The following is a 24,707-nucleotide window of genomic DNA, read 5'->3' on the forward strand; positions in this document are numbered from 1 at the left end:
CTATCCCTTTCAGACTCTTCTGCCCTCTGCTTAGGGACCTCTATTCATATTTCATGATTCGCTTGAGGAACAAGTTCCTACACAAGGTTTTCATGACTCTCTCTATAGGTGCAACACACAGCTTTCTCCCTTGCATTCCAACCATTACCTCATGCAGATATCTTATGGGGTTTAAGGCCTACAACTGCACTTGGTTATTTCTTCATTTTTCTCTATTAGCATATGAGTTTTATATCTGGGGTTCAAGATAACTGTTTTAAGTGGATGAATGAAGAAATGAATGAGTGAAATAAGAAATGAATGAAGGCAACAGTAACACTAAAAAAAGCATTTCCGATGCAGCAGTGGCTCACAGCCTTTTATATATCCCTGGGCAGTCTTCCCAGATTTTTTTTTTTTTTTTTTTGCAACAGACAAAATTCACTTTAATCAAGAAATTCTGATATTTAATCAGAAAATATGATCACCTGGTATGGAAAATATTAAAAATACTATCCATCTCATCTATACTCTTTATTTATCCAGACTGTATAAAATCAGAAATAAATTTGATAACAAATTCACAAAGCTCTGTGGATGTGTATACTTCCTTCCAATAACAGTATTCATGAAGGGGAGAAGAGACAGAGATACTATAAAACAATGGAAAAAGGAAGAAATTTATGCTTGGGGTTGGAACACAGCCAGGTTTTTATATACTTTATACTTTCCAACACAGAAATTATTAGTTTACAATATGTCTAAAATCTCTCAGTCTAACATAGCACTTCCTTCAAAGATCAGAAGAGCTCAAGTTTGAAATATTATCAATTTTTCAATAATTAAGGGGTTCATATCCAGAAAAACCCTCAAATTTTCTCAACATTATTCCCCAATACTAAATAACATCAATAATATGTTAGTTCATAAAATTAAGTTATGGCTTTAAAAAAAAATTAGTTCAGGGCTCTATTTATTCAATGCTACTTTCTTATTTAAAGGTTTTGCAAGTGTCATCTTTTATATTAGATCTTCTTAGGTCAATCTTTATCTATTTGCTTTTTAATTTCTTCCAACATTTTTATTCCTTTATTACTACTGTCTTATACTATGCCCTGGTACACGTATAATGTAACAAGAATATAAACTCTTTGAAGTTAAGAATTATGCCTTCCATAGTTATGAGAATACTTACTAACAAAAATGTTCTGATTGACATTCACAAAGCCACTACTAATTCGAATTCTTCCACATACTGAAGTAATAAATAGCAATGTAATTTAAAACCAGATCCTTTGAAATTCAGGTGATCAAGGTTATAAAAAACCTCATTTATGTTTCTTACTAGGCATAACTGATTTCTTAAACAGGATATATTGGAAGCATCAGCATATTCTCATCTTATTATATTATGTAAATGTTATTATTACCAGATACATTGCTCAGTTCATGCAACCTGTCTAGTTAGGCTCTTTTTTTTTTTTACTTCTTAGCATTTATTTACCACTTGTGCAAAACTTGTCTTCCCAGATTTTAACATGGGTGTCTTATGTTTATTAATTACAAATCCAAGTCACACTCCCCATAACGGTGGATTAGACAGATGTTATAATCTCTCCCCAATGTCCAGATCTGCTGTAGGATCCCCACTCGGTTTCACAGGTGCTTTTTAGGATGAAGGACACTTTAGAGAAGCTGATCGAAATAGGGCTTGTTCCATGTACTCATGCTCCAGAGATTCTGAAAAAGGAAGTCTGGCCCAGAACTATGAATTCACTTCTTAAGAGTAGAGTGGGGCAATTTGTTTCCCATCCATTCATTGGTGGAGGGAGGCAGCATGGCGGAGCAGGCTGATTACAAACTCTGATGCCTGCCTTTACCTCTGTCTGTATAGTCTCAAATGTGGAAGTGAGCAGGTGGAAGTCCTGGATGGACCTGAGGCCTCTGAATCCCTTGGGAATGTTTGTCAAGGCAGGTCTCTCATCTACATGTCATCTGCCAACATCCTGACCATCAAGTACTCAAGAAATTCCAGCCACCTGCCCACTTTCTTTGATGCATATTACAGTGATGAGGCAAAAGGTAGGTGGGGCGGGAGGTTCGTTCTGATGCCTCCTCCATCACCACCCCCAAGACTGGCTATGTGGTATTATGGGAATCTGGTTGTTGGTTTGGCTATTGAAAAAAGGTGGAGACAACATTCTGTTGGAACACCACTTGGTGAGCAGAGTCAGTGAGGCCCAGTGACCCTCTGCAGAAACATATTTAGGTTACAATATTTTATAGATAGGTGCTGTTCAAGCATTTCTACATTCCCAGGACTTGGGGTTGGGTGATCCCTACAGAAAAGTTATATTCTGAATTGTACTTTTAATGCAGATGATAGGGCATATATGCCTTGAAAATACAATTTTTCTCTTTTATTGACCTGAGATTAAACACTTTGGTATTTAGTAATATATGTGTACATGATGTGTAGTATACGTGTATGAACATACTATATATAAAATATATATATGTTTTAATGTATGATGATTATTATAGAAAGTGATTATAGACTCGTTGCCTAGGAATACATGTTCATTTAACTCCTTGTGACACAATAATAGGTACAGTACACCATCGTTATCCCTAAGATGCTTATAATTCTATATGAACTCCAAACCAACACACGTATAATCACAAGACCACATAAGAAGCAATGGCTCCAGGGCAAATATTATCAGGTGGTGGGTAGCAGACACTGTGAGATATTGGAGTCTTTACTCATCCCATGAAAAGAACAGGAAAATCTTTACTGGGAGATGGTGCTCAAGCCAGGCCTCCCATTTTGGGTAGGTTTGTAGACAGTAGGGCAGAAAGTAAGGGTTAGGTGCCATGGCAGCAAGGGAGCAGAGTCAAGAAAGGTGGTAAGTTTAGGAACAAAGAGAATACAGAGAAAGGTGGGTCCTCCTTATTCCTGTAGAGTTGTTGGAAGAAAGAAGGAAGCACTGGGTTTGGTTTTGAGCAGGACCTTCAGGATGAGCCTTTGAATGCATGTTAGCCACACTGCTGCTTTGGGATTGGTTCCCTCTTCCTTCGGGATGGGAGAGATTTGTCTGAGGGGGGCTTGGTTCATTATGTGATTCTGGATGGGCCCATCCCTTTGAATTTATTCAATGTCTCTGTATATTTATGTTCATTTTCCATTCTCGTTCCTTGACTTATCAGTAACTTCCCTCATTTTGTTTTGTTTATCTGTCTAGGTCCCTTTTCAACATCAAACGTTTCAACTATAAGGAGAAAAGGTACATGTTGCCAATATTATTGCTGCCCCTGATCCTTGGCCTTGGTTTTTCTGTCACATGGCAATGAACATGGCAGTGTCCTCTGATTTATCTTCAGTTCCCTTGACTTTCAGCTTCTGGGTGCCCCCTATGTCTTCTTTTTCTATGTCCCGTCTCCTCGGCTTATAATGACTCCGGTCATATTGGATTAAGGCCTACTCTCATTCACTTTGGGCATGCCTTAACAAATGACAACTTCAAAGTTCCTATTTACAAGTGGTTAAACCACAGGACCAGGGATCGACACCTGAACATAACTTTTGTGGGGAACATGATTAAATCCCAAAAACCCCAAAAGGGTTTTTCACACTTTTGGAAACTGAGGCATGGCTGAAATTGGTCATGAATTCTCATTATCTTATTGGTCACACCTAGTTTGGGTCAGAAGAACTGGTTTCTTTGCTATTTCTCTAGCCTGCACTATGAAAAGATCTTCAAGGAAGCACAAATGTGATGTTTGTGCTGAATTCCTGCCTACCAATCTGGCACTTGGTTCATGGTAAAGAATGCTTTGGTAAGGGGTTGTTTTAATTTTCTTGGATACTCAAGCAAATACCATGTGATGGGTTGGTTTAAACAATGGGAATTGATTAACTCATGATTTTGAGTCTGGGAAAAATTCCAAACCAAGACATCATCAAGGCGATGCTTTATTCTCAAACGTACCCTTTCTGGAGCTATCTGCTGGTGATCTATGGTCCTGGGTTCTTCTGAAATTTGGCAATGCACACGGCAGTCTATTCTGGCCTGTCCCTTCTCTTTGGGAATTCATTGACCTTCAGTTTCTTGCTTCTTATGTCTTTTTCTCTATCTCTCTGAATTTCAGTCTGCCTATGCAGGATTACAGTAATAAGATTAAGACCTATCCTGATCGTGTTAGGTTACACCTTAACCAAAGTAATCTCATCAATTACAAATGGGCTCACACCACAGGAATGGATTATGTTTAAGAACATATATTTTTTGTGGAGTATGTAGCTCTAAACCACCGCAGGGGGTTTTATATTTCTTCTATTTCCCACTGTCACAAATAAATTGTAGTGGGTATGGGTCCTATAAAAAGCTTGAACAGAGTAAAACAATGACTCCACCTTCTTTCCTGGGTCTCAGATTTGGGTCATTGATGTTGTGTTTTGTTTGGGAAAAGCCCAAAATAGGAGGGTGACAATGATGCAGGCCCTAGCATCGGGAAAACTCGTCACGGGCTGAAGATGCTCTGGAGCATTTCACATGGTCATCTTCTGGTTTTAGCATCTCCTGGATGTGGCGGCCTCCTCACAGATGTTGCAAACAGATTCTTAAACTATAATGGGTCCAGAAGTCTCTGCATCTGGGCTATCCTGATGAAGCCAAACCAGCAAGTGGTTCTAGCATTCCCTAGCCTCTCGTGAGTACCCAGGTTGAGTTTGGTTTGCTGATATTCCCACAGTTTTCTAGGAAAGAGTCCATCTTGGCCTCTTTCAGTTTATTCTCCACAAAAATATAAGACATCTAAAATACCTTCCAACTTACTTTTCTCTGCCTCCTGAATAGCCTTCTATGTTTCCTTGCTTTTCAATTGAAATTTAGTCCCCTTAGTATGGTTTTGCAAAATCCTTCAGGTTCTGGCTCCTGGACCTCTCCTCCCTTCTAATACTTCTCCCTGGAGGTCCCCTCCTCTGTGCCTGAGCCACAACAGACTGAGTGTACAGGACACACCACACCCTTTATCACCATCCTGATGCCTTAATTCACACTCCACTCTACCCCTTCCACACATTTCCGCTCTGTGTGTGGGGAGTGTTATTAATATATTTCATGCCTTAGCTCTTGGCTAACTTCTCAATATCATCTTCTTCACTCTCTTCCCAGGTGGAGGAGATCTCTCCCTCATGCCACAATCTTTACCTGATTCATATCTCTACATGTTTAAGGCATACAGTTGTACTTATTCTTTTACTTTGTTTGTCTCTGCTAGAATGGAAGCTCTACCTGTGGGTTTCAAGAATATTTGTTGAAAGCATGAATGAATGAGAGAATGAAAGAAAGAATAAATGAGAAAAGAAAGAATGAAAGCTTGTAGTGATCATGGCCATAGGAGGCATTTCCAGTGTAGCAGTAACTTATCCCAGGGCAGTCTTCAAAAATTTTACATGGAAATTCCATTTCCATCAATTCCAGAGCAAAGCCAAATAGACGTAATGGTGGATGAGAGGGATGATACAATCTTAGTGACTCAAGGCCCCTCCTCCTTCTGTACCTCCTGCAGGGTTGCCTCCTCTCCCACTAAGTTATCCAGGTGCTATTTGAAATGAAGGACGCCTGGGAGAGGCTGCTCACAGTAGGGCTTAGTGGATCAGGATTCTGAAAAAGGATGTGTGGCCAACAAACTCGTGATTGGGAAAACCAGGAGAGGGGACTGAAGAGAAGTCAAAGGAATACAAGAGACAGGAATATTCTGTGTCACCTTTTCCTTAGGAATCAGAGGGCTGGACTCTTTTGAAAATCTTTGTCCTTTTCATAGTTTTGCTCGTATCTGACTGTCTTTGACACCTAGGGAGGAACTGAAGCTGAGCCAAGAACCAAACCACTAGAAGGCACCAGTGTTTGTGCCCAGGTGTGATGTTCTCCTATGTGCCTCTCTCTTGAGAAAGCATGAGAGGCATCTGCATCTAAGAAAGGATTTCTATGGGGATTTCATGGTTTTAAAATTAGAGGGGCCTTGCAGGAGAGGAGAGAGAGATAGTGGAGAATTCTCTGTGGGAGTGAGATAATCACACAGGCATCTTGTCTACATTAGGTAGAGAGGGACTACACTCTTCCCTCTGTCCCAGTTAGGGAGGACAGTTGAGCTGCTTGGGCTGAGCTTCTGCACTTCCTGCCCCATCTTCCAGAAAGTGGAGGGGGCAGAAGCCAAGGAATTGTATCCACACACCAATATGGGGTTCTCACCTAGACATAGAGACTGAGGACCAGGGAAGCATGCCTGCTGCATTGGTTCTGTTTTGGTGCCTATTGGCCCCAAAACACAGCTGATTCCTTAGACTAATTTCCTGTCCCAGAATCCCAGAGCTATAGGCAGGGCTTCTCCAGAGACCTGAAAGTTTCCTGCAGCTCAGGTGGAGACAAAGTCATCCAGGAAGCTGGTATGGATCCTGGGGTGATTGTCCCTTGTTCAGAAGAACAGATAGACATTTCTGGCCTTTCACTACTCATGAACTGAGTTGGTGCTACTGGGTTTCCAATCCTTGGTGGAGGGGGCTACCTAAAGTAGGGGGAATGACTTTAAAAGCTTGAACTTCCTTTATCTCTGCCCAAACAGCCTCACCTGTGTAAATGAGTGGATAGAAGTCTTTGATGGACCTCTGGGATCTAATACTTTTGGGAAAATTTGTCAAGGCTTCTCTCTTGTCTTTCGGTCTACATTCAACATCATGACCGTCAAGTACACAAGAAATTCCACCAACCCATCCAGTTTCTTTAGTGCATATTATTATGGTGATCCAACAGGTAAGTGGGGGATGGGGTTCCTTCTGATGCTTTCCTCAACACCCAAGACAGGCCATGTGGTATGATGGGAACGTGGTGTTGGTGTGAGTTTGAGATAAGACTCAGCCAACCTTCTGCTGGACCACCAGGTGGTAAGGAGAGACAGTGATGCTTTTACTGATAGATACTTTTCCAAAATTTCTACATGCCTATGACTTTGGTGTTGGGTAAACCCTCTATGAAAACTATTTTCTGGATTATAACTTACAGCATTACTGATTCTGATGATGGGAACTTTACACTTCATAGAGCATTAACTTTTCTTTTTATTAATCTTATAAGCCTTTCACATTTAGTGAATTTATGTGCAATCTATAAACTATACATTATTTTAGAATGTACATAGTTTATAGTATTCATGTACAATCTATAGAAATATAAATACATAACTATACATATATAACGTAAAATTTACATTTGAAATGCAGTTATAGCCTGGTAACCTAGGAGTGCATGTTGATTTAACTCATTGTAACATACTGAAAGTTACAAATCACCATCTTTATCCCTAAGAGGCTTATAATTCAGTTGGTCCATGTCTTTGTTTGCCTTTGCTACTCTCAAAAATACTACAAACTAGTGTAGGATAAACAATAGCAACTTATTGTATCATGTTTTTGAAGGCTGGAATGCTTGTTTCCTCCTAGGGGTGCACGCTGGTTCTGACTTGCCACACTTCTTGGGGTTCCTTGACTTGTATCTCTGCTTCTCGTCTTTGTTCTTCTGAGTTCTTGCTAATTTCTAGCTTCATACTCCTCCCTGTAGCTTTCTTTTAATAAGGCCTTTTCATAAGATTAAGTCCCACTCTGGCTCAGTTTGTCACAATTGAACTAGAAATAACATTCTTAAAAGGTCCCATTTGTAATAGGTTCACACCCACAGGGCTCAGGATTAAGATTAAGAACATGTCTAATGCAATCTAAATTAGGGTACATAATTCAATCTACCATACCCCCCTAAACCAACCCACACAAAAAAGTCCATCAGCAACCTACCAAGCAACAGCTCCCTGACAATTTCAACAGGCAATGAGTTTCAGCTGCAAACACTGGGAGCTACTGGAAGGATTACTCATAAGGAATGCTTCATGGTGGTGGGGGGTAGGGGAGGGGCTGCTCAAGATGGCTTCCACCTGTGTGGAGGTTTGTAGCCATCAGGGCAGAATGTTCCTAGCAGGAGGTGCTGTGTGAACAAAGGAAGAGAGTCAACAAAGTGTGGTGAGTTTAGGACAAAGAGTAATACAGGGAAAAGTGCTTGTTTCCATAGTCCCTGGAGAGGTTTTGGATGAGATAAGCTCTTACTGGGGTTGGTTTGGAGGAGGACAACAGGAATGAGTGTTTGACGCTCCTCAGAAACACTGCTGGGTCAGGTCTCTCTTCCTTCATGGTGGATGAGGATGATCTGGGGAAAAGGTGGACTGGGTTGACTGACTTGGTTCTGGATGGGGCCACGCGTGGGTCCAGGAAACGTGCCAGGCTCTAAAGAGGTTCACATTCCTTCCTGGATGCTGTGAAGAGTTGGACAGAACACCGAGTCAGTGACACTTCCTGAGTGACCTTTGACAGAGTCGGCCTCATGTCCAGGAAGAAAAGGGCACCTGCTTTCTGTAATCCACACATAAAGCAAGAATCCCTTTCCTTGCATTTAAGTACTGCCAGAACATTTATCTTTAAGCTTAAATGATCACCTAACATGTTGACACACTTTTGAAGAAAAAAACAAATCGTAGTGCTAATTTATCCAAGTAAGCCATGTATTCTTGCTCTGGTTACAGGACACAGTAAGAATGAGGCCTTGATGTTCCCACAGAACACCCAGGATCAAATAATATGATTTTATGAACTAAGCTCTTGCTTCTGGTTAGCATGCATATAGATTTTGATTAGAAAGAGTGCATCAAACTAAGCCAAAAAGGGAGACTATTAAATATAACATGAGTTCTGTTCTTGATTCTGCTACTAATTTGGCATGTGGCATTAGGGAAATCCTTTCACCTTTATGGAGTGTGGCTTCCTAATTTATAAATTGGGAATAGAAACAAAGTAACAATTGAATAGATTATGAACCATAATAATAGTTAACACTTATCACATCTAGGTATTCCATAAAAGCTTTAGTCAGGTTATCTAATTTCATCTTGAGAAAAACTCTATGTATTGGTTATTATCCTCCATTGATATATGAAGAATCTGTGATTTTGAGAACATAAACTTGTCCCAAACCACACAGCTACCAAGTGCTGACAGGAACTCAAATCCAGGGCCATCTGGTTCCAAATCTCTGCTCCTACCTACTACATTATATCATGAGAAAATAAACCTGAGGACTTGGTCAACTGCATGATGCCACATGTTTGCATTCATGCCTCTTGGGTCACATCACCTAACTTGGATTCCTGAAATGGTGAAACATCCCTAAGTAAAGACAGTTGAATTCTCTTACCTTGAACATTTAATTTCATTGGTTACTCCAACATCAAATTGATCTTTAATCTCATTGCAAAATTTAGAAGAAATTTTCAGGTCAATTTTGGGGTGACCAACTGACCTGGTTTTGCTAGGACTGAGGGGTTTCCTGAGACATGGGACATTGATGTTAAAGTGGGGAAAGTCCAGGCTACAGCAAGACAAGTTGGCCACCATGGTCAGAACTGTCTTTTCTACCTATGCTTGAACATGGAACTCTAATGGAATGGAATTTAAAAATTAAAAAAAAAGGAGAAAGCAGCTGAATGAGCTAGTCCTCAATGCTGAGCATGATATCTTCTTTCCTTCCTTCCCTTTGTATGGTCTAGGAGGTCTTCAAGGGCTAGGAATGATGCATCTCCTCTCAATGTGCAGTCAATATCCTTTTATTCAAGCTTCTCCTGAACAGTAGTGATAATTTTCTATTGTGTTTCCCTGATATAGCAGGAACTTCCAGTTTTTCGTTTGTTTTATGTCTTGGTGTTTTTCAGAGGTAATCCGTCCACCTGTAAAGACAAGAGGTAAATATGGCCACTATTATTGTACATTTCCCTCTTCTCTTACAGAGAATATATGGGTTTTGCTAGGAGTCCAAATGGCTCACTGGGATATGGTCTTGACAAAGGGAAGTGGCATCTGTAGCTGGCCATCTGCTTTAACCCTTAATATCCCTAAATCCCTGACCAGGTTGAGCCTCTCAAGGCTTCCCTTCCTGTAAATCTCCACCACCTCAACTCCTATATAGCACCAGGCAGCCTCCTCAGCCCGCACAACTCTATATGTTAGGAGTGGGACAATGTGCTGCCTTTCCAAAGAGCAGATGCCAAACAAGAACCTTCTCTAAAGGTCTGGAGTCTTAAAAGTCAAGATGCTTCATTATGTTCAGGAATAGGAAAGGAGAGCATTAAAGAGAAAATCTGCAGCATAAACAATAAAATTTAGAGGGATGGAGCATGTCCTCAGGATGCACATGGCTTATTCATTTATTTATTTACCTGGTACTCATGAGGTTCCAGGTATGAGCCAAACCCTTTACAACATGAACATATTGGGAGCTGCCAATTTTATCCTTATATTATACATTGGAAATTGAGGCATCACTGAGCATAATCAAAGACCCCCTTTTGCAGGTGCTTAAAATAAGCTGTATTCTCATTTGTCTTATGGGTTAGACCTAGCTTGGGGCAGGAGAATTGGCTTATCTGCTATTTCTCTGTCCTGCTCTAGGAAGAGATCTTCATTCTCTGTCCTGCACTGGGATGAGATCTCTGCTCATCGATCTGGCAATGTGGTTGATCATAAAAAATGTTTTGGTGGGGAGGTGTTAAACTTCTATTTCCCAGTAGTTGAAACAAATTGCACCTGATACGAGTATGGGTTACTTAAAAAGCTGTGAGACGAGTAAAGCAAAGCATCCCACTATGTTTCTGGGGTCATCAACCTTGTGTCTAGTAGGATGTTAGGAAATTTAATGAGGATGAGTGTCCTAAGATTGGGAAGCCCCTTCTGGAATGAAGCTGCCTTGGAACCCCTCAATGTTCTCTTCTTCTGGTTGCAGGACCTGATGAATGTGGGGGCCTCCCCAAAGAACATTCGGGCAGCCTCGCCCTTTCTCTCAGGTCCAGAGCTGTCTGTGTCTGGGCCTTGCAAGTGAAGCGATCTCAGAATGTTCTTCTGGCATTTCCTGCCCACAAGTAAGTGCTCTTGTTTTGAGATTTATTTGCCTCTATGGTTCACATTTTCTAGGAAGTAGTTCATCTTGGCCTCTTCTGGTTTATCCTCCACCTAACCACTAGGGCCATCTGAAACACATTCTGACCCTCCCTTTTTTAAAAAAAATTAGGATGAAATTCACATAACTAAAGCCTACCATATTAAAGTGAAAATTAAGTGGCATTTAGTGCATTCCCATGTCATGCAATCACCACCTCCCTTTAATCTAAAAGATTTTCATCAGAAAAGCATCCTGTAACCATTAAGTAATCAGTGCCCATTACCTCTCCCTCCATCTTCTAACAACCACCAATCTGCTTTCTATTACTATAGATTTGCCTATTTTCTGTATCTTACTTATGCCTTTTATATAAAAGGTATAATATAATATATAACTTTTAAGTCATGGAATCTGTGATGAAAATCAATTGGCATTAAATAATTGGGTTTGTTACTGGACTCTCTATTTCATTCCATTGGTCTGTATGTTTATCCTTATGCCAGGACCACTGCTTTGATTACTGTGGTTTTGTAATAACTTCTGAAATGCCTTGAATCTCTATATCACATTAAGTCTGGCTTCTTTCACTTAAGATAATGTTTTTGATGTTTATCCAAGTTGTTGAAGGTATCAGCATTTCATTCCTTTTAAAGCCTACATAATATTCCATTGTATGGATATATCATAGCTTGTTTATCCATTCTTCCATTGGTGGAAATTTGCTTTGTTTCCACCTCGTGGCTATTGTGAATAATGCTGTATACATTAGCTGCTGTGAATACATTATGTGAATGAATACTGCTTCGAGTATCTGTTTATAATTCTTTGGGGTATATTCTTAGGAGTGGAATTGTTAGATCATATGGTAACCTCATATTTGACTTTTTGAGGAATCAAACTGTTTTCCACAGTGCTACACGATTTTACATTTCCAACAACAACATAGGAAGGTTCCTATTTCTCCATATTTTCAACAAAATTTATTATTTTCAGTTTTTGAAAAATTTAAACATCATGGTGGGTGTAATGTGTTCTTGGCCATTTGTATATATTTCTGGAAGGATTTATCCAAGTACTTTTTCCATTTTTAATTGGGTTGTTTGTCATTTTGTTGTTGAGTTGTAAGAGTTATTTATATCTTCTAGATATTAAACCCCTACCAAATATATGATTTACAACTACTTTCTCCCATTTTTAAAATTATTTTTCAATTTTCTTTATTATGTCTTTTGATGTACAGAAGCTTTTCATTTTATGAAGTCTAAGACTAGTCTAAGAGACTATTATTTTCCCATCAATGGCTTTGGAATCCATGATGAAAATCAATTGGCATAAAATAATTGGATTTATTACTGGACTCTCTGTTTCATTCCATTGGTCTATATGTAATCCTTATGCCAGCACCACTGTTTTGATTACTGTGGTTTGGTAATAAGCCTTGAAATGGGTTAGTATGAGTCCTCCCACTTTGTTTTTCTTTTCAACATTATTTTGGTTGCTCATGGCCCCTTGTAATTTCACATGAATTCAACTTTCCTATTTCTAACAAAAAAGCCATTGAAATTTTTTTTCTTCAGTGGGGCAGGCACTAGGAAATGAACCTGACCATTGGAATTTTTATAGGAATTGCCTTGAATCTCTAGATTACATTAAGGAGTATTACTATCTTACCAGTATTATGTCTTCCAATCTACGAGTGTTGGATGTATTTCCATTTATTTCTTTCAGCAATGACTTTTAGTTTCAATGGACAAGGCTTTCACCTCCTTGGGTACATTTATTTCTAGGTATTTTATTCTTTGGGTGCTATTATTAGTGCAATTGCTTTCTTAATTTACTTGTTGGAATGTTCATTGCCTGTGTATAAAAGCACAACAGAATTTGTGCATGTTGACATGTATGCTGCAACTTTGCAAATCAATTAGCTATAGGCATACTTCATTTTATTGCACTTCATAGATAATATACTTTTTACAAATTGGAGATTTGTGCAATCCTGTGTTGAGCAAGGCTATTGGCACCATTTTTTCCAACAGCAGGTGCCCATTTAATGTCTCTGTTACATTTTAGTTAAGGTATGTTCAGTGTTGTCTTAGACCCTAATGCTATTGCACATTTACTAGGCTACAGTACAGTATAAATATAACTTTCATTTGCTGGAAAACAAAAAACTTTATGTGGCATCTTTTATTGTAGTATTAGCTTCATTGGGGTGGTCTGGAATATATCTGAGGTGTGCCTGGATAGTAACGAAACAATTTTTTATATGGATTCTTTGGGATTTTCTTTATATAAAAACTAGAGATAGTTTTACTTATTCCTTTCCAATTTGGGTGTCCTTTATTTCTTTATCTTGTTTAATCGCCCTGGAGAGTACATAGAGAACAGTGCTGAATAGCTGGAGTGAAAGCAGGCATCCTTTTCATTTTCTAGATCTTAGTAGAATTGTTTTCAGTATTTCCCCATTGAATGTGATATTAGCTGTGGTTTTTCACAAATTCTTTGTTATTATTGAAGAAGTTCCCTTTTATTAACAAGTTTCTTTGTTATCATGAAAGGGTGTGGCACTTTGTTGGATGCTTTTTATCAACCATTGAGAAGGTCATCTGTTTTTTTCTTCTATTAATGTGGTGTATTACACTGATGGATTTTCTTATATAGAAACTCCCTGGAAGTTCCATTATAAATCCTTTGTTGTCTAATCTATAATCCTTTCAATGTGCTGTTGGATTCAATTTGCTGGTATTTTTGTGAGAGTATTTATTTCTTTATTCATTGGGATGTTGGTCTATAGTTTTCTTGTGGTTTCTTTGTTGGGCTTTGATATCAGGTTAATGTTGACCTTATAGAATGTGTTAGAAAGATGTTCCTTCTCTTTAAATTAATGGAAAAGTTAGAGCAGAATTGGTACTAATTCTTTTTTTAAATGTTTGGCAAAATTAACCAAATTAGGCCACCTGGTCCCAGTATTCTCTTTGTTAGGAGATTTTTGATTACTGATTCATTCTCCTTGTTATAAGTCTGTTGAGATTTTCTACTGCTTTTTGTGGAAGTTTTGGTAATTTGTGTGTTTCTAAGAATTTGGCATTTAATCTGCATTATCTGATTTAATAGTGAAAAAATTTTCATTGGCAAAATATTGGCGAATACTTGTATTCTCTTAAAATATATATCATTCTCTTATAATCCTTTCAATTTCTATATAGTCAGTAATAACACCTCTACTTCACTTCTGATTCTAGTTATGTCTTTTCTCTGTTTTTCTTAGTCCAACTAAGAAAATTTTGTTAATCTTTTCATAAAACCATCTTTTTTGGTTTTATTGATTTTCCATATTTTCTATTCTCTATCTCATCTACCTCTGCTCTAATCTTTATTATCTTCTTCCTTTTGCAGTTTTTGGGTTTAGTTTACTCTTCTTTTTTTAATTCCCTAACAGAGTAGAGCTAGATTGTTGATTTGAGATATTACTTCTTTTTCAGTATGGGTATTAATAGGTTTAAATTTCTCTGAACGTGCCTTTCATTGCATCCCATAAATTTTGGGATGATGTGTTTTTGCTTTCATTAGTCTCAAAGTATTTTCTAATTTCCGATGTGATTTCCTCTTTGAACCATTGGTTAATGGTGTGTTGATCAATTTCCACATATTTGCAAATTCAATTTTTCTTCTGTTATTGACTTCTAGCTTCATTTTTTCATGACCAAGAAGATATTTCATTTGATTTCAACTTCTTTAAATGTGTTGAGAATTCCTTTATGAACTAACATATAGTTTATCCTGGAGAATGTTCCATATGTACTTGATTTTAATGTGTATTCAAATGTGTTTGGGTATCCTGCTTTGTGTAGATCTGTTAAATCTAGTTTTTAATGTTGTTCAAGTCCTCTGTTTCCATATTTATATTCTTTCTAGATGTTGTATTCATTATTGAAAATGAGGTATTGAAATCTCCAACTATTATTATTGTAGAACTGTCTATTGCTCTGTTGAATTCTGTGAATGCTTTTGCTTCATATATTTTAGGGCTCTGTTGTGCATATGCTTATAATGGTTTTATCTTCTTGATGAAAGTGCGCTTTTATCAATATACAATGTCTTTCTTTCCCTCTCACAACAATTTTTTTCTTAAAATCTCTTTTGTCTAATTTTAGTGTAGTCACCTGAGCTCTCTTTTGTTACTATTTGCATGGAATGTCTTGTTTTCATCCTTTTACTTTCAACCTATTGTGTCATTGTGTCTAAAGTGAGTCTCTTTAAAGTAGTGTATATGTTGCTCATTGTTATTTTATTCATTTTGCCAATATTTGTCTTTTAATTGGTGAATTCATTCCATTTACATTTAAAATGATTACTAATAATGAAGTATTTATTTCTGATATTTTGTTTTTGTTTTCTATATGTCTTAAATCTTTTGTTCCTCAGTTCTACCCATAATGCCTTTTCTGTGTTTGACTGTTTTTTCCAGGTAATTTTTAAAATTACCTTTTCATTTACTTTTCTGAACATTTTTAAAGTTATTTTCTTAGTGATTACCATAGGTCTTCCAGACAACACCCAAAACTTGTAACAGTCCAGTTTGAATTGATGCCAACTTAAGTTTCAATAGCATACGTTAACTGTGTTTCTACTAGCTCCAACCCCTTATGTTGTTATTGTCACAAATGCACCATCATACATAGCATAAATCCATTCACATAGATCCATATTATTTTAAGCATTTGTATTCTAAATAATTTAGGCTAAAAATAGATGAGAGATTTGATTCACGGTGCCTGCCCATGCAAAAAAACCAAAAAAATAGACTAGTTAATGGCCCCCCCAATACAATAATACCAACTTTTCTACTTACCTATTTTGTTCCTTACCAGTGATCTTTATTTCGTCAAATGGCTTCAAGTTACCTTCTGTTGTCCTTTTCTTTCATCCTGAAGGACTCCCTATAAGCATTTCTTGTACGGCAAGTCTACTAACAATGAACTCTCTTAGGTTTTGTTTATTGGGGAATGTCTTAATTTCTCCTTCACTTTTAAAGAGTAATTTTACCAGTTACAGAAATCTCGGTTGGCGGTTTTCTTTTTTCTTCCAGGAATGTAAATATGTCAGCCCACTGCTTTCTCACTTCCAGGATTTCTGATGAAAATCTACTTGTTAATCTTACTGACGATCATTTGTTTGTGAAGCATTGCTTCTCTGTTCAGCTCTTCAGATTTTATCTTTGTCTTTATCTTTCAACAAGATTTTGATTTTAGTGTGTCTCAATCTCTTTAAGTTTATCCTATCTGGAGTTTGTTGAGCTTCTTGTATATCTAGATTTATATCTTTCACCGAATGCAGGTAATTTCCAGCCATTACTGGTTTGAATCCTTTTCTACCCCCTTTTCTCTCTCTTTCCTTCTAGGACCCTCATAATGTATATGTTAATACACTTGATTGTGTCTCTCAGATCTTTAGTTTGCAAACTTCTGGAATGCAATATACCAGAAATGGAATGGCTTTAAAAAAGGGAATTTATTAAGTTGCAAGTTTACAATTGTAAGCCATGAAAATTTCCAAACTAAGGCAAGGCTATAAAAATGTCCAAACTAAGGCATCCAGGATAAAGTATCTTGGCTCAAGTAGGCTAATAATGTTCAGGGACTCTCTCTCTGGCTTTCTTTCCGGTCTTCTTCAGCAACTTCCCCAGGGGCATTTTCTTTCTGCACCTCCAAAGGTCTCTGGCTGTGTGGGCTCTGTTGGCTCTTTCCAAGTGGTTCCCTCTCAAAGGGCTTCAGGAAGCAACCCCTCCTTGACTGGGTGGAGACACATCTCTATGGAAACCATCTAATCAAAAGTTACAGCTCTCAATTGGGTGGGTCACATCTCCATGGAAATAATAAAAAAGATCCCACCCAGCAATATTAAATGAAGATTAAAGGACATGGCTTTTTCTGGGGTACATGACAATTTCAAACAGATCCCTTAGGCTCTGTTAATTTTTCTTTATTCTGTTGTCTTTCTGCTTTTCAGACCTGGAAATTTTAATTGTCCTATCTTCAACTTCACAGATTTTTTTTTTTTCTCTCTGCTCAAATCTGCAGAACTCAAGTGAATTTTTCATTCCAGCTATTCTAATTTTCTACTTCAGAATTTCTATTTGACTCCTTTTCATATTTTCTGTTTTTAATTACTATTCCTTACCATTTGTGCTTTGTTTTTCTCATTACTTCTACATCTATAGTTTCCTAAGCTCATTAAGCATATTTAAGAGGTTAATTTGAAGTCTTTGTCTGGCAAGTACATTTTCTTAGCTTCCTTAAGGATGGTTTCTATTTCTTTCTTTATTTGATGCACCATACTTTCATGATTTTTGGTATCTTTTATAATTTTTGTTGCAAGCTGGACATTTTGAATATTGTAATGTGGTAACCTTGGAAATCAGATTCTTCCCTCTCCCCAGGGATTGCTATTGTTATCTGTTGAGGGCTGCAGCTTCCATTTGTTTAGTGACTTTTCCATAATGTTTTTGCAAAGACTACATTCTTTTGTCATGTGTGGTTATTGAAGTCTGTTTCTTTATATCTGAGGTCAACCAGTTACTAAACAAATATTTGATTAAATACCAGTCACTTTTTTTTTTCAAATAGTCCTCTGAGTGGTGCAAGCATTCAAGACTCCAGAGTTCTGAAATAGTTAATTTTGACACTTTTTGCAAACTCAATAGTTGTTTTAGTCAAGGGATTGATTTATGGAGCTTCTGACTCCAGCTTCTACTGATGTTACTCTCACAACTCACTTTTCCACTCCCTTCTGATAACCCTTCAATGGCTTCATGCCTTATAAATAAACTTTAATCTCCCTCATATAGCTTTGAAAAATCTTCCATGATGTGACTCCTGGGTTTCTCCTACTTCCTAATCACTTCTTTTCTCTGTGCCTGGACCATAACAACTTTGTTTTCTATACACAGCATACCATTTAGTAGCTTCCTGCCTTTACCTGTGCTATTCCTTCTGCCTGGAGAGCATCCTTCTATCAATTCTCAATTTATCTGCCCTCTGTTTAAAAACCTACACTTTCATTTCATGATTCATCTGAAGCACTAACTCCACCATAAAGTCTTCTTGCCTAGCTTTCCAGGTGGAAAGGGTCTCTCTTTCCTTTGTGCCCCTTCCTTAAACCCATGAAAATCTCTATGTAAAATTATAACCAAGGAGCAGAGCTGGCGTAATCTGGTTTCCACACTTGGATAGAGTGAGGTGGGCTGCTGGAGGGATGGTGTTTTCAAAAGCTGATGCTTGCTTTAAACTCTGCTCCCAAACAGCCACTCATGTGCAAGAGGGCAGATGGAAGACCTAAATGGACCTCAGGGATCATTTTCCCTTGGGAAATTTTGTCAAGGCATCTCTCTCCTCTTCCAATGGCCTTCCTATACCATGAGCAACAATTACTCCAGAAATTCTGTCCAACATCCCACTTTATTTGATGCATACCATTATGGTGATTCTAAAGGTAAGTGGAATAAGGGGCTCCCTTTGATGCTTACCTCCCACCTACCCAAGTCTTGCTGTATGGTATGATGGACATGTGGTTCTTGGTGACTGTTGAAATAAGGTTGTGTCAGCATTCTTCTGTACCGCAATTTGGTGGAAGAGAGTCAGTGTGACCTAGTAGTCCTCTTCAGAAACACACATAGGCCCTTTCATTTTATGGATTGTCCTGTCCCAACATTTCTACATACCCAAATCTTTGGTGTGTGCAGACTTGATATGAAAACTATTTTCTGAATTATAACTTTCATTGAGATGGTGAGCACATATCCGTTAAGATATAAAATCTTTTCTCTTCATTGATCTTATTGTAAGTCTTTGGCACAATTAGTGCATTTATACATCAGTCATGGTATACTTAGTGTGCACTATATAGCGTGTGTGTGTGTGTGTATATATATATATATATATAATGCTATAAAAAAGATGCTCATGAAATGTGGCTATAGACTATGGCCTTAGGTTAACATTTTCATTCAAGTTTTCATAATACAGTGAAAATTACCATGCATAGTCCTTATGCCTAAGACTTAAAATACATTTGTGGCCCTAAGCCAAATCACATAAGATGTCAAAAAGCAATATATGAAGCAATGGTAGGCAGTGCAAAGATGGCTTAGTGGCAGAATTCTCACCTGCCATGCCGGAGACCTGCGCTCAATTCCTGGTGCTTGCCCATGTAAAAAAAAAAAACGTGGCTCCAGGCAATATCCTCACTTAGTGGTGAAAGCTGAAGACATTGTGAGATACTGGAGGGGTTACCTGCCTGTTGAAGTGAACAAGGAATGTTTCCCTGGGAGATGGCTCAAGCCAAGCCTTACTGTGTGGATACATTTGGAATGTCCAGGACAGAATTTTATGTTCAGGAAGAACATTAGAGAAAAGTTGGAAGCAACGAAGTGTGAGGAGTTTAGGAACAAAGAGAATAAGGAAAAAGGTACTTCTACTATCCCTCAGAATTTCTGGAAGGAGACTCTCACTCTGGGGGTGGTTTGGAGCAGGACTGATGAATAGAGTGTTTGCACCATTTTAGGAAAACTGCTAGATTGTCTTACTCTTCTTTCATGATTGGCAAGGGTGGTCTGGGTGCAAAAGGGGGATTGGCTCATTAACTTGATTCCTATGGGCACATCTGTGGTTCCAGGAAACCTGCCAGACCTCAAGGGGTTTCACATTCCTTGCTGAATGTTGTAATGAGATGGGTAGGATACCAAGTCAGGGACCTTTCCTGGACTGACCTCTAATAGAGGCAGCCTCCGTGCACAAGAAAGAAAGGCTGTTTTCTATATTCAGCATATTAAGGAAAAAACACTTCCTTGCCATTACATTATGCCCAGATATTTTTCTTGAAGCTTGAGGATTACTTGAAGCTCCTTGACACATTTTTGAATTCTAAACAAATCCTAGTATTAACCTTTCTATGTTTTCTTACTTTTCAGTTACCTCTCCTGCTCCAGCGTTTGCAAGTAAGACATGTCCTTTTGCTCTGGTGAACAACACACAGTAAGGATGGGACCTAGTGCGTGTAGTTCCAGGGACTTTGACATTCTCAGAGAATACCTGAGATCATATAATATGATATTTCTGAGTCCTAGCTCATGGCTAGCATACTTTTGGTATTTGATTAGAAAGAGTTCAGTAACAGGCCAAAAAGAAAGTGGAGAAGTAGCAAACAAACAAAAATAGGCTACTACTTTAATATGTAACTCTAGTTAAGTCTTCTCACTTTTTTTCAGCTCCGTGGTAGTTTTATTATCTCCACTTGACAGATGAGGAAACTGAGGATGAGAGAGACTAATTTTTCCCATTGTGGCCCAGGTTCAAAGGCAGAACCATCAGTTTCCTCAGCTGTGCTTTTGACTGTCCTGTACCTGATATGCTGAGGATAAGCCACAGGGCCAGGTTGAGTCATGTGATGAATTATGCTCATATTGAGTTTCCTTAAATCTCAGGAATTTGGGTTCCTGACATGGTGAGACTTCCTTAAATAAAGATGGTTGAACATTTTATTTAATCAGTTTGACCAGCATCAACTTTAGTCATTGATCTCAGAGAATTTACAAGAAACAGTATTTGAGCAGGGCCTTTATGGTGAAAAGATTTAGACATGTTGAGAGGGCAGGTAGGGGCAGCCTAACTTGAGACAAGATATAGATCACTCAATTATCTAGGAATTCAATGTGCTAAAAAAAGAAAATGAAAACATTCAGGCCAGAGTTTGAATGTCCTGGTTTGCCTAGGACTGAAGTTTCCCTGGTAGGTGGGACATTTGGGGCCCAAAGTGGGAAAGTCCTAGGACAAGACATTTATCCTGGTAGGAGTTTGCTTTTCCTCCTGTGCCCCCAGAGTGTGCACGTTGCACTTTAATTGCATGGAATTGGAGAAGAAGAGACAGCGTTGAATGCTTTAGGTAGGAAAGATAGAGTGACATCTCTTTCCTGCCCTTTCTCTGTGTGATTCAGGACTGCTCCAAGCAATAAAGAGTGGGAAGCAGTATCGTTTTTCTGGTCAGTAACCATCCCTTTGTGTTCAACTCTCCCTTAATGGAGAGGTTGATTTTCCATTCTTGTTCTTTGACTCATTAGTAATGTCCTGCTTTTTATTTTATATTTTTGTGTCTAGGTGACATTTCAGGAGCAATTATTTCAGGTATAAAGAGAAAAGGTAAAAGTGGCCAATATTATTATATATTTCCTCCTTTCCCTCTCCTCTCCCCATGAATATATGCTGTTTGGTTTGATTCCATATCACACACCAAGAAGCTCATGTACCTGGGACACTTTATTGACAAAAGGAGTAGTATTTCTATACGTGCCCATCTGCTCCTGCCCTTAACAGGCCCTAAATCAACCACTTAGGTCAGTTCCCTAAGGGCTCCTTTCCCTGTACACTCCCCTCCCCTCAATTCAACTCTTCTAAAGCACCAGTTTCCTCAGCTCTCAGGCTTCCATAGCTCACGAGGTTGGACTATGCACTGCCTTTCCAAAGAGCAGATGCCAAAAGAGGACTTGAGCCTCCTGTAAATATCTGGAGACTTGAGAGCTGAAGTGCTTTGTGATGCTCAGGGACAGGAAATGAGCATTAAAGGAAGAGAGAATGCAGGAAGGAAGCATGTCCTCAGGAGACAAGCTGCTTATTTGTTTGTTTATTTACCGGGTGCTCATGAGTTTCCAGGTAAGAGCCAAGCACTTTACAAACATGAACTTATTTAGTCCTACACACCCCCCGAAGAATGTTTATTATTATCCTTACAATGTTGAACTTTACCCAAGTCCTTAGATCCTGGAAAACATGGAAGATTAGAGAAATCTCATTCTTTGGGACCATGAAATGGCTCACTGGAAAGAACCACTAATTCCCATCTGACTTAGATAAGGCTCACAGATAAAAACTTCTTGTATAAAAACTAAGTCCAGACACAGACCCACCAGTTTCCCATTCTTTGACTCATAAATAATTAGCTGAAATATGTGTCCTCAGTGATCCATCAGAATAAAATGATTGTTAAATCGACTTGACGGGCGTGTAATTAAACTGCTTTTTTCCCTAACAGGACCCTGAACTTTGACTCACCACTAAGGTTAAACAAACATTGGAATTCAGAACAACCCTTGTTGGATGATCCCTTAGAAATTCAGCTGACCTCCAAGAAGGATATTTCGTGGTCAACTTTGATTGACGTGCCATTTGCTCATCCCATCCCCCACACCCAGTTCTTGTAGTCTTGTTTACTCCTCCCAGTAAAAGAATAGTCCTTTCCTCTGAACTTTGAGAAGCTTGCCAGTCTCTTGGAGGGAACCTTTTACTTACTGTTATAATCTTTCAAATAAAACTTTATTTACTTGTGGAGGGATTTGTGGTGGTGGTTGTTGTTTTGATTAGACATGAAATTCTCATTTACAATTGAAGAAACTGAAGTGTGACTGAGATTTATTGTGGAATACCTTCTGGCAAGGTTTGAAAATAATATAGATTCCCATTTGTCATATAGCTTAGTCCAATCTAAGGACAGGAGAAGAGTCTTTTTTTGGCTATTTCTCTGCCCGGCACTAGGAAAAGACCTTCAGGGAGGCACAAATTGGATGTTTGCACTGGCATTTGCTCATCCAGGGGAAGCCAGTACCAATAGTCCATCTGGCATTTCCTGTCCATAACATAACTGTGTGAGATTCATCATATCGTTGTGTGTCGATGTTCATTATAAATGGGATGAAGAAAGAGGGAGAGAGAGAAATAAAGCCAAAGAGGCAAGAAGCTGAAAACAATGAAACTTGGAAGAGAAGGGAAAGACAAACAAACACCACCATGTGCCTTGTCATGTGAAATAGGAGTCCTGGATCCCTGGTCATGGGACTACAGGAATAAAGCATTGTCTTGATGATGGATTGATTTGGACATTTTCACAGCCTCAAAACTGTAAGCCTGTAAGCTAACAAATTCCTATTGTTAAAAACCAACATATTTTATGGTATCTACTTTGAGCAGCTTAGCAAACTATCTATGACTTAACCACCACCTGTTCTTCAAGCTCTCTGAGCCCCTGAAGGCAATCATATGCATCACTCAAGAACTTTGACTAAATCACTGAATCATCTTTACAGTGCTCAAAGAATCACCAAGTCAACGGATAATGTCACTCATAAACTTATTACAGTGGTGAGTAAAAACTACAAGAGACACCAAATGCTCTTCATCCTGACAGCACCGCCTTTGACATAATATTGGAATGGAGAGGGCAACCTGGCTCAGGGGACAGAAATAAGTGACGGCTGCCCCTTCATTCCTCAGACCCGACTGATGTGTTCTCCATAACCCAACATATTTGAGAGGTCGGTCAGGAAACAAGTCATTGCCGCTGTTGCCCACACACCACTAAAATGAATGACTGGTCTTGGAATCCATTTGGTTGGCTGCTCTCTGGACCTAGAAATTGGGTTTATCATCTGCTGCAACTACTATTATTCATTTCCCTTTTTCTTTTTAGAAGAATTCCCCTCATTAAATACCTGATTGCTCATACTACCCAACAAGGGCCCTCTACTGCCAAGTCTCAGTATACAGTTCAACTAGTCTCTCAACAACAGGAACCTGCTGAGGTGAACTTCAGACTAGTGTTCTGAAGTTGCTAATTGGGAAACCTGGTTCCCCTCGGACAGAAAGGAGTACAGACTGATATAGTCTTAACGTTCTCCTTAGTTTGAGTAAACTTTAAGCAGGCTTCTTCCTGCCTTATCTCCAAAGCCTTATACTCTGCCCCCCAGCACCTAAGCAAGCAGTGTCTTATCTTCCTCTCCTTCCCCAACCCTTAAGTATCCAGGTGCACCTAATCACAGTGAAAGAAAGCCTCTGAGCCAAATGGCCCTAAATCACAAGCTCAGTAAATCACTCACCTGTCACATTGGTTAACTCCCTGAACATCCTCCATTACTTTTCCAGTAGTCCACCCAGTCCCTAAAAACCCTGCCACCCTCAACGCAATGAGTTCAGACTTAGTCCTGGTCTTTCCTCCCATTACTAACCCTTTGAATAAAATCATCCTTTCCTATCTTTGGGGGTGACTGACAGCACACTTATTCTACTCAGGGCCATTCTGGGAGCTGGCTGTAGGGACCAAGGCACATTGATATGTGTGGGGTGGAAAGGGGCATCTGGATAAAAAAAATGGATGTTTGGAGGGAAAGTCTCCTAGTGAGGAAACAAAATCCCCATCAGTCCCTTGGGCTCTTGCAAACTAAAAGTAAGGGTGTTGGAAAGGTGGGCGCTTGGAAAGTTCTGATGTTGTAGAACACAGTCATAGGAACGAGGTCAAAAAAATTAATAGGGGCTTATGGAAAGGTAACAGAAAGATCTACAGTGGAACTTCCTGTGAGGGAGGAAAAGAAAACACGGGTTTGGCTGGGACCACTCAGAGGCCAGGCGTGACTTTTGGGAAAACCACCTGAGAGAAGGAAATCCTCTAGGGCTGGTGTAAATCTCTGTCTTTGTGACTGCAAATACCTAAGATGTCGATCCCTGGATGTCCAGCAGAGGCCTGGGCTTTCTTTTCCTCCCCAGACAGCTACTGCCAGGCCTGGATGATGCTGGCTGGAGGAGCAGCTGGGTGCGGCAGCTTGGATCAAACAGCAGGGCCTTGGACCAGGATATAAGGCAGAGCAGCACACCCACC

The 24,707-nt window shown here is 39.0% G+C and overlaps 1 protein-coding gene across 3 annotated transcripts; it reads left to right on the plus strand.

Annotated features, from left to right (window-relative positions):
• The first annotated feature begins 1,879 nt into the window (after window positions 1-1,879).
• SPADH (spermadhesin family member) lies at window positions 1,880-22,382 on the plus strand. 3 transcript variants are annotated; one of them, XM_077126307.1, is made up of 11 exons: window positions 1,880-2,061; window positions 3,225-3,266; window positions 4,557-4,692; window positions 6,607-6,794; window positions 9,790-9,819; window positions 10,857-10,992; window positions 18,316-18,503; window positions 19,981-20,007; window positions 21,004-21,048; window positions 21,164-21,190; window positions 22,095-22,382. In XM_077126307.1, exons 1-11 carry the CDS (start codon window positions 1,968-1,970, stop codon window positions 22,100-22,102), a joined length of 921 nt encoding a protein of 306 aa, XP_076982422.1. In that variant the 5' UTR covers window positions 1,880-1,967; the 3' UTR covers window positions 22,103-22,382. The 3 variants fall into 3 exon arrangements, with proteins under 3 accessions (XP_076982422.1, XP_076982424.1, XP_076982423.1); XM_077126309.1 differs by lacking the exon at window positions 1,880-2,061 and adding an exon at window positions 2,627-2,708 and having other exon boundaries at window positions 21,164-21,205; XM_077126308.1 differs by lacking the exon at window positions 1,880-2,061 and adding an exon at window positions 2,643-2,813 and having other exon boundaries at window positions 21,164-21,205.
• The last annotated feature ends 2,325 nt before the right edge of the window (window positions 22,383-24,707 follow it).

This window comes from Tamandua tetradactyla, chromosome 13 (genome assembly GCF_023851605.1).
Source record: "Tamandua tetradactyla isolate mTamTet1 chromosome 13, mTamTet1.pri, whole genome shotgun sequence".
NCBI lineage: Eukaryota > Metazoa > Chordata > Mammalia > Pilosa > Myrmecophagidae > Tamandua > Tamandua tetradactyla.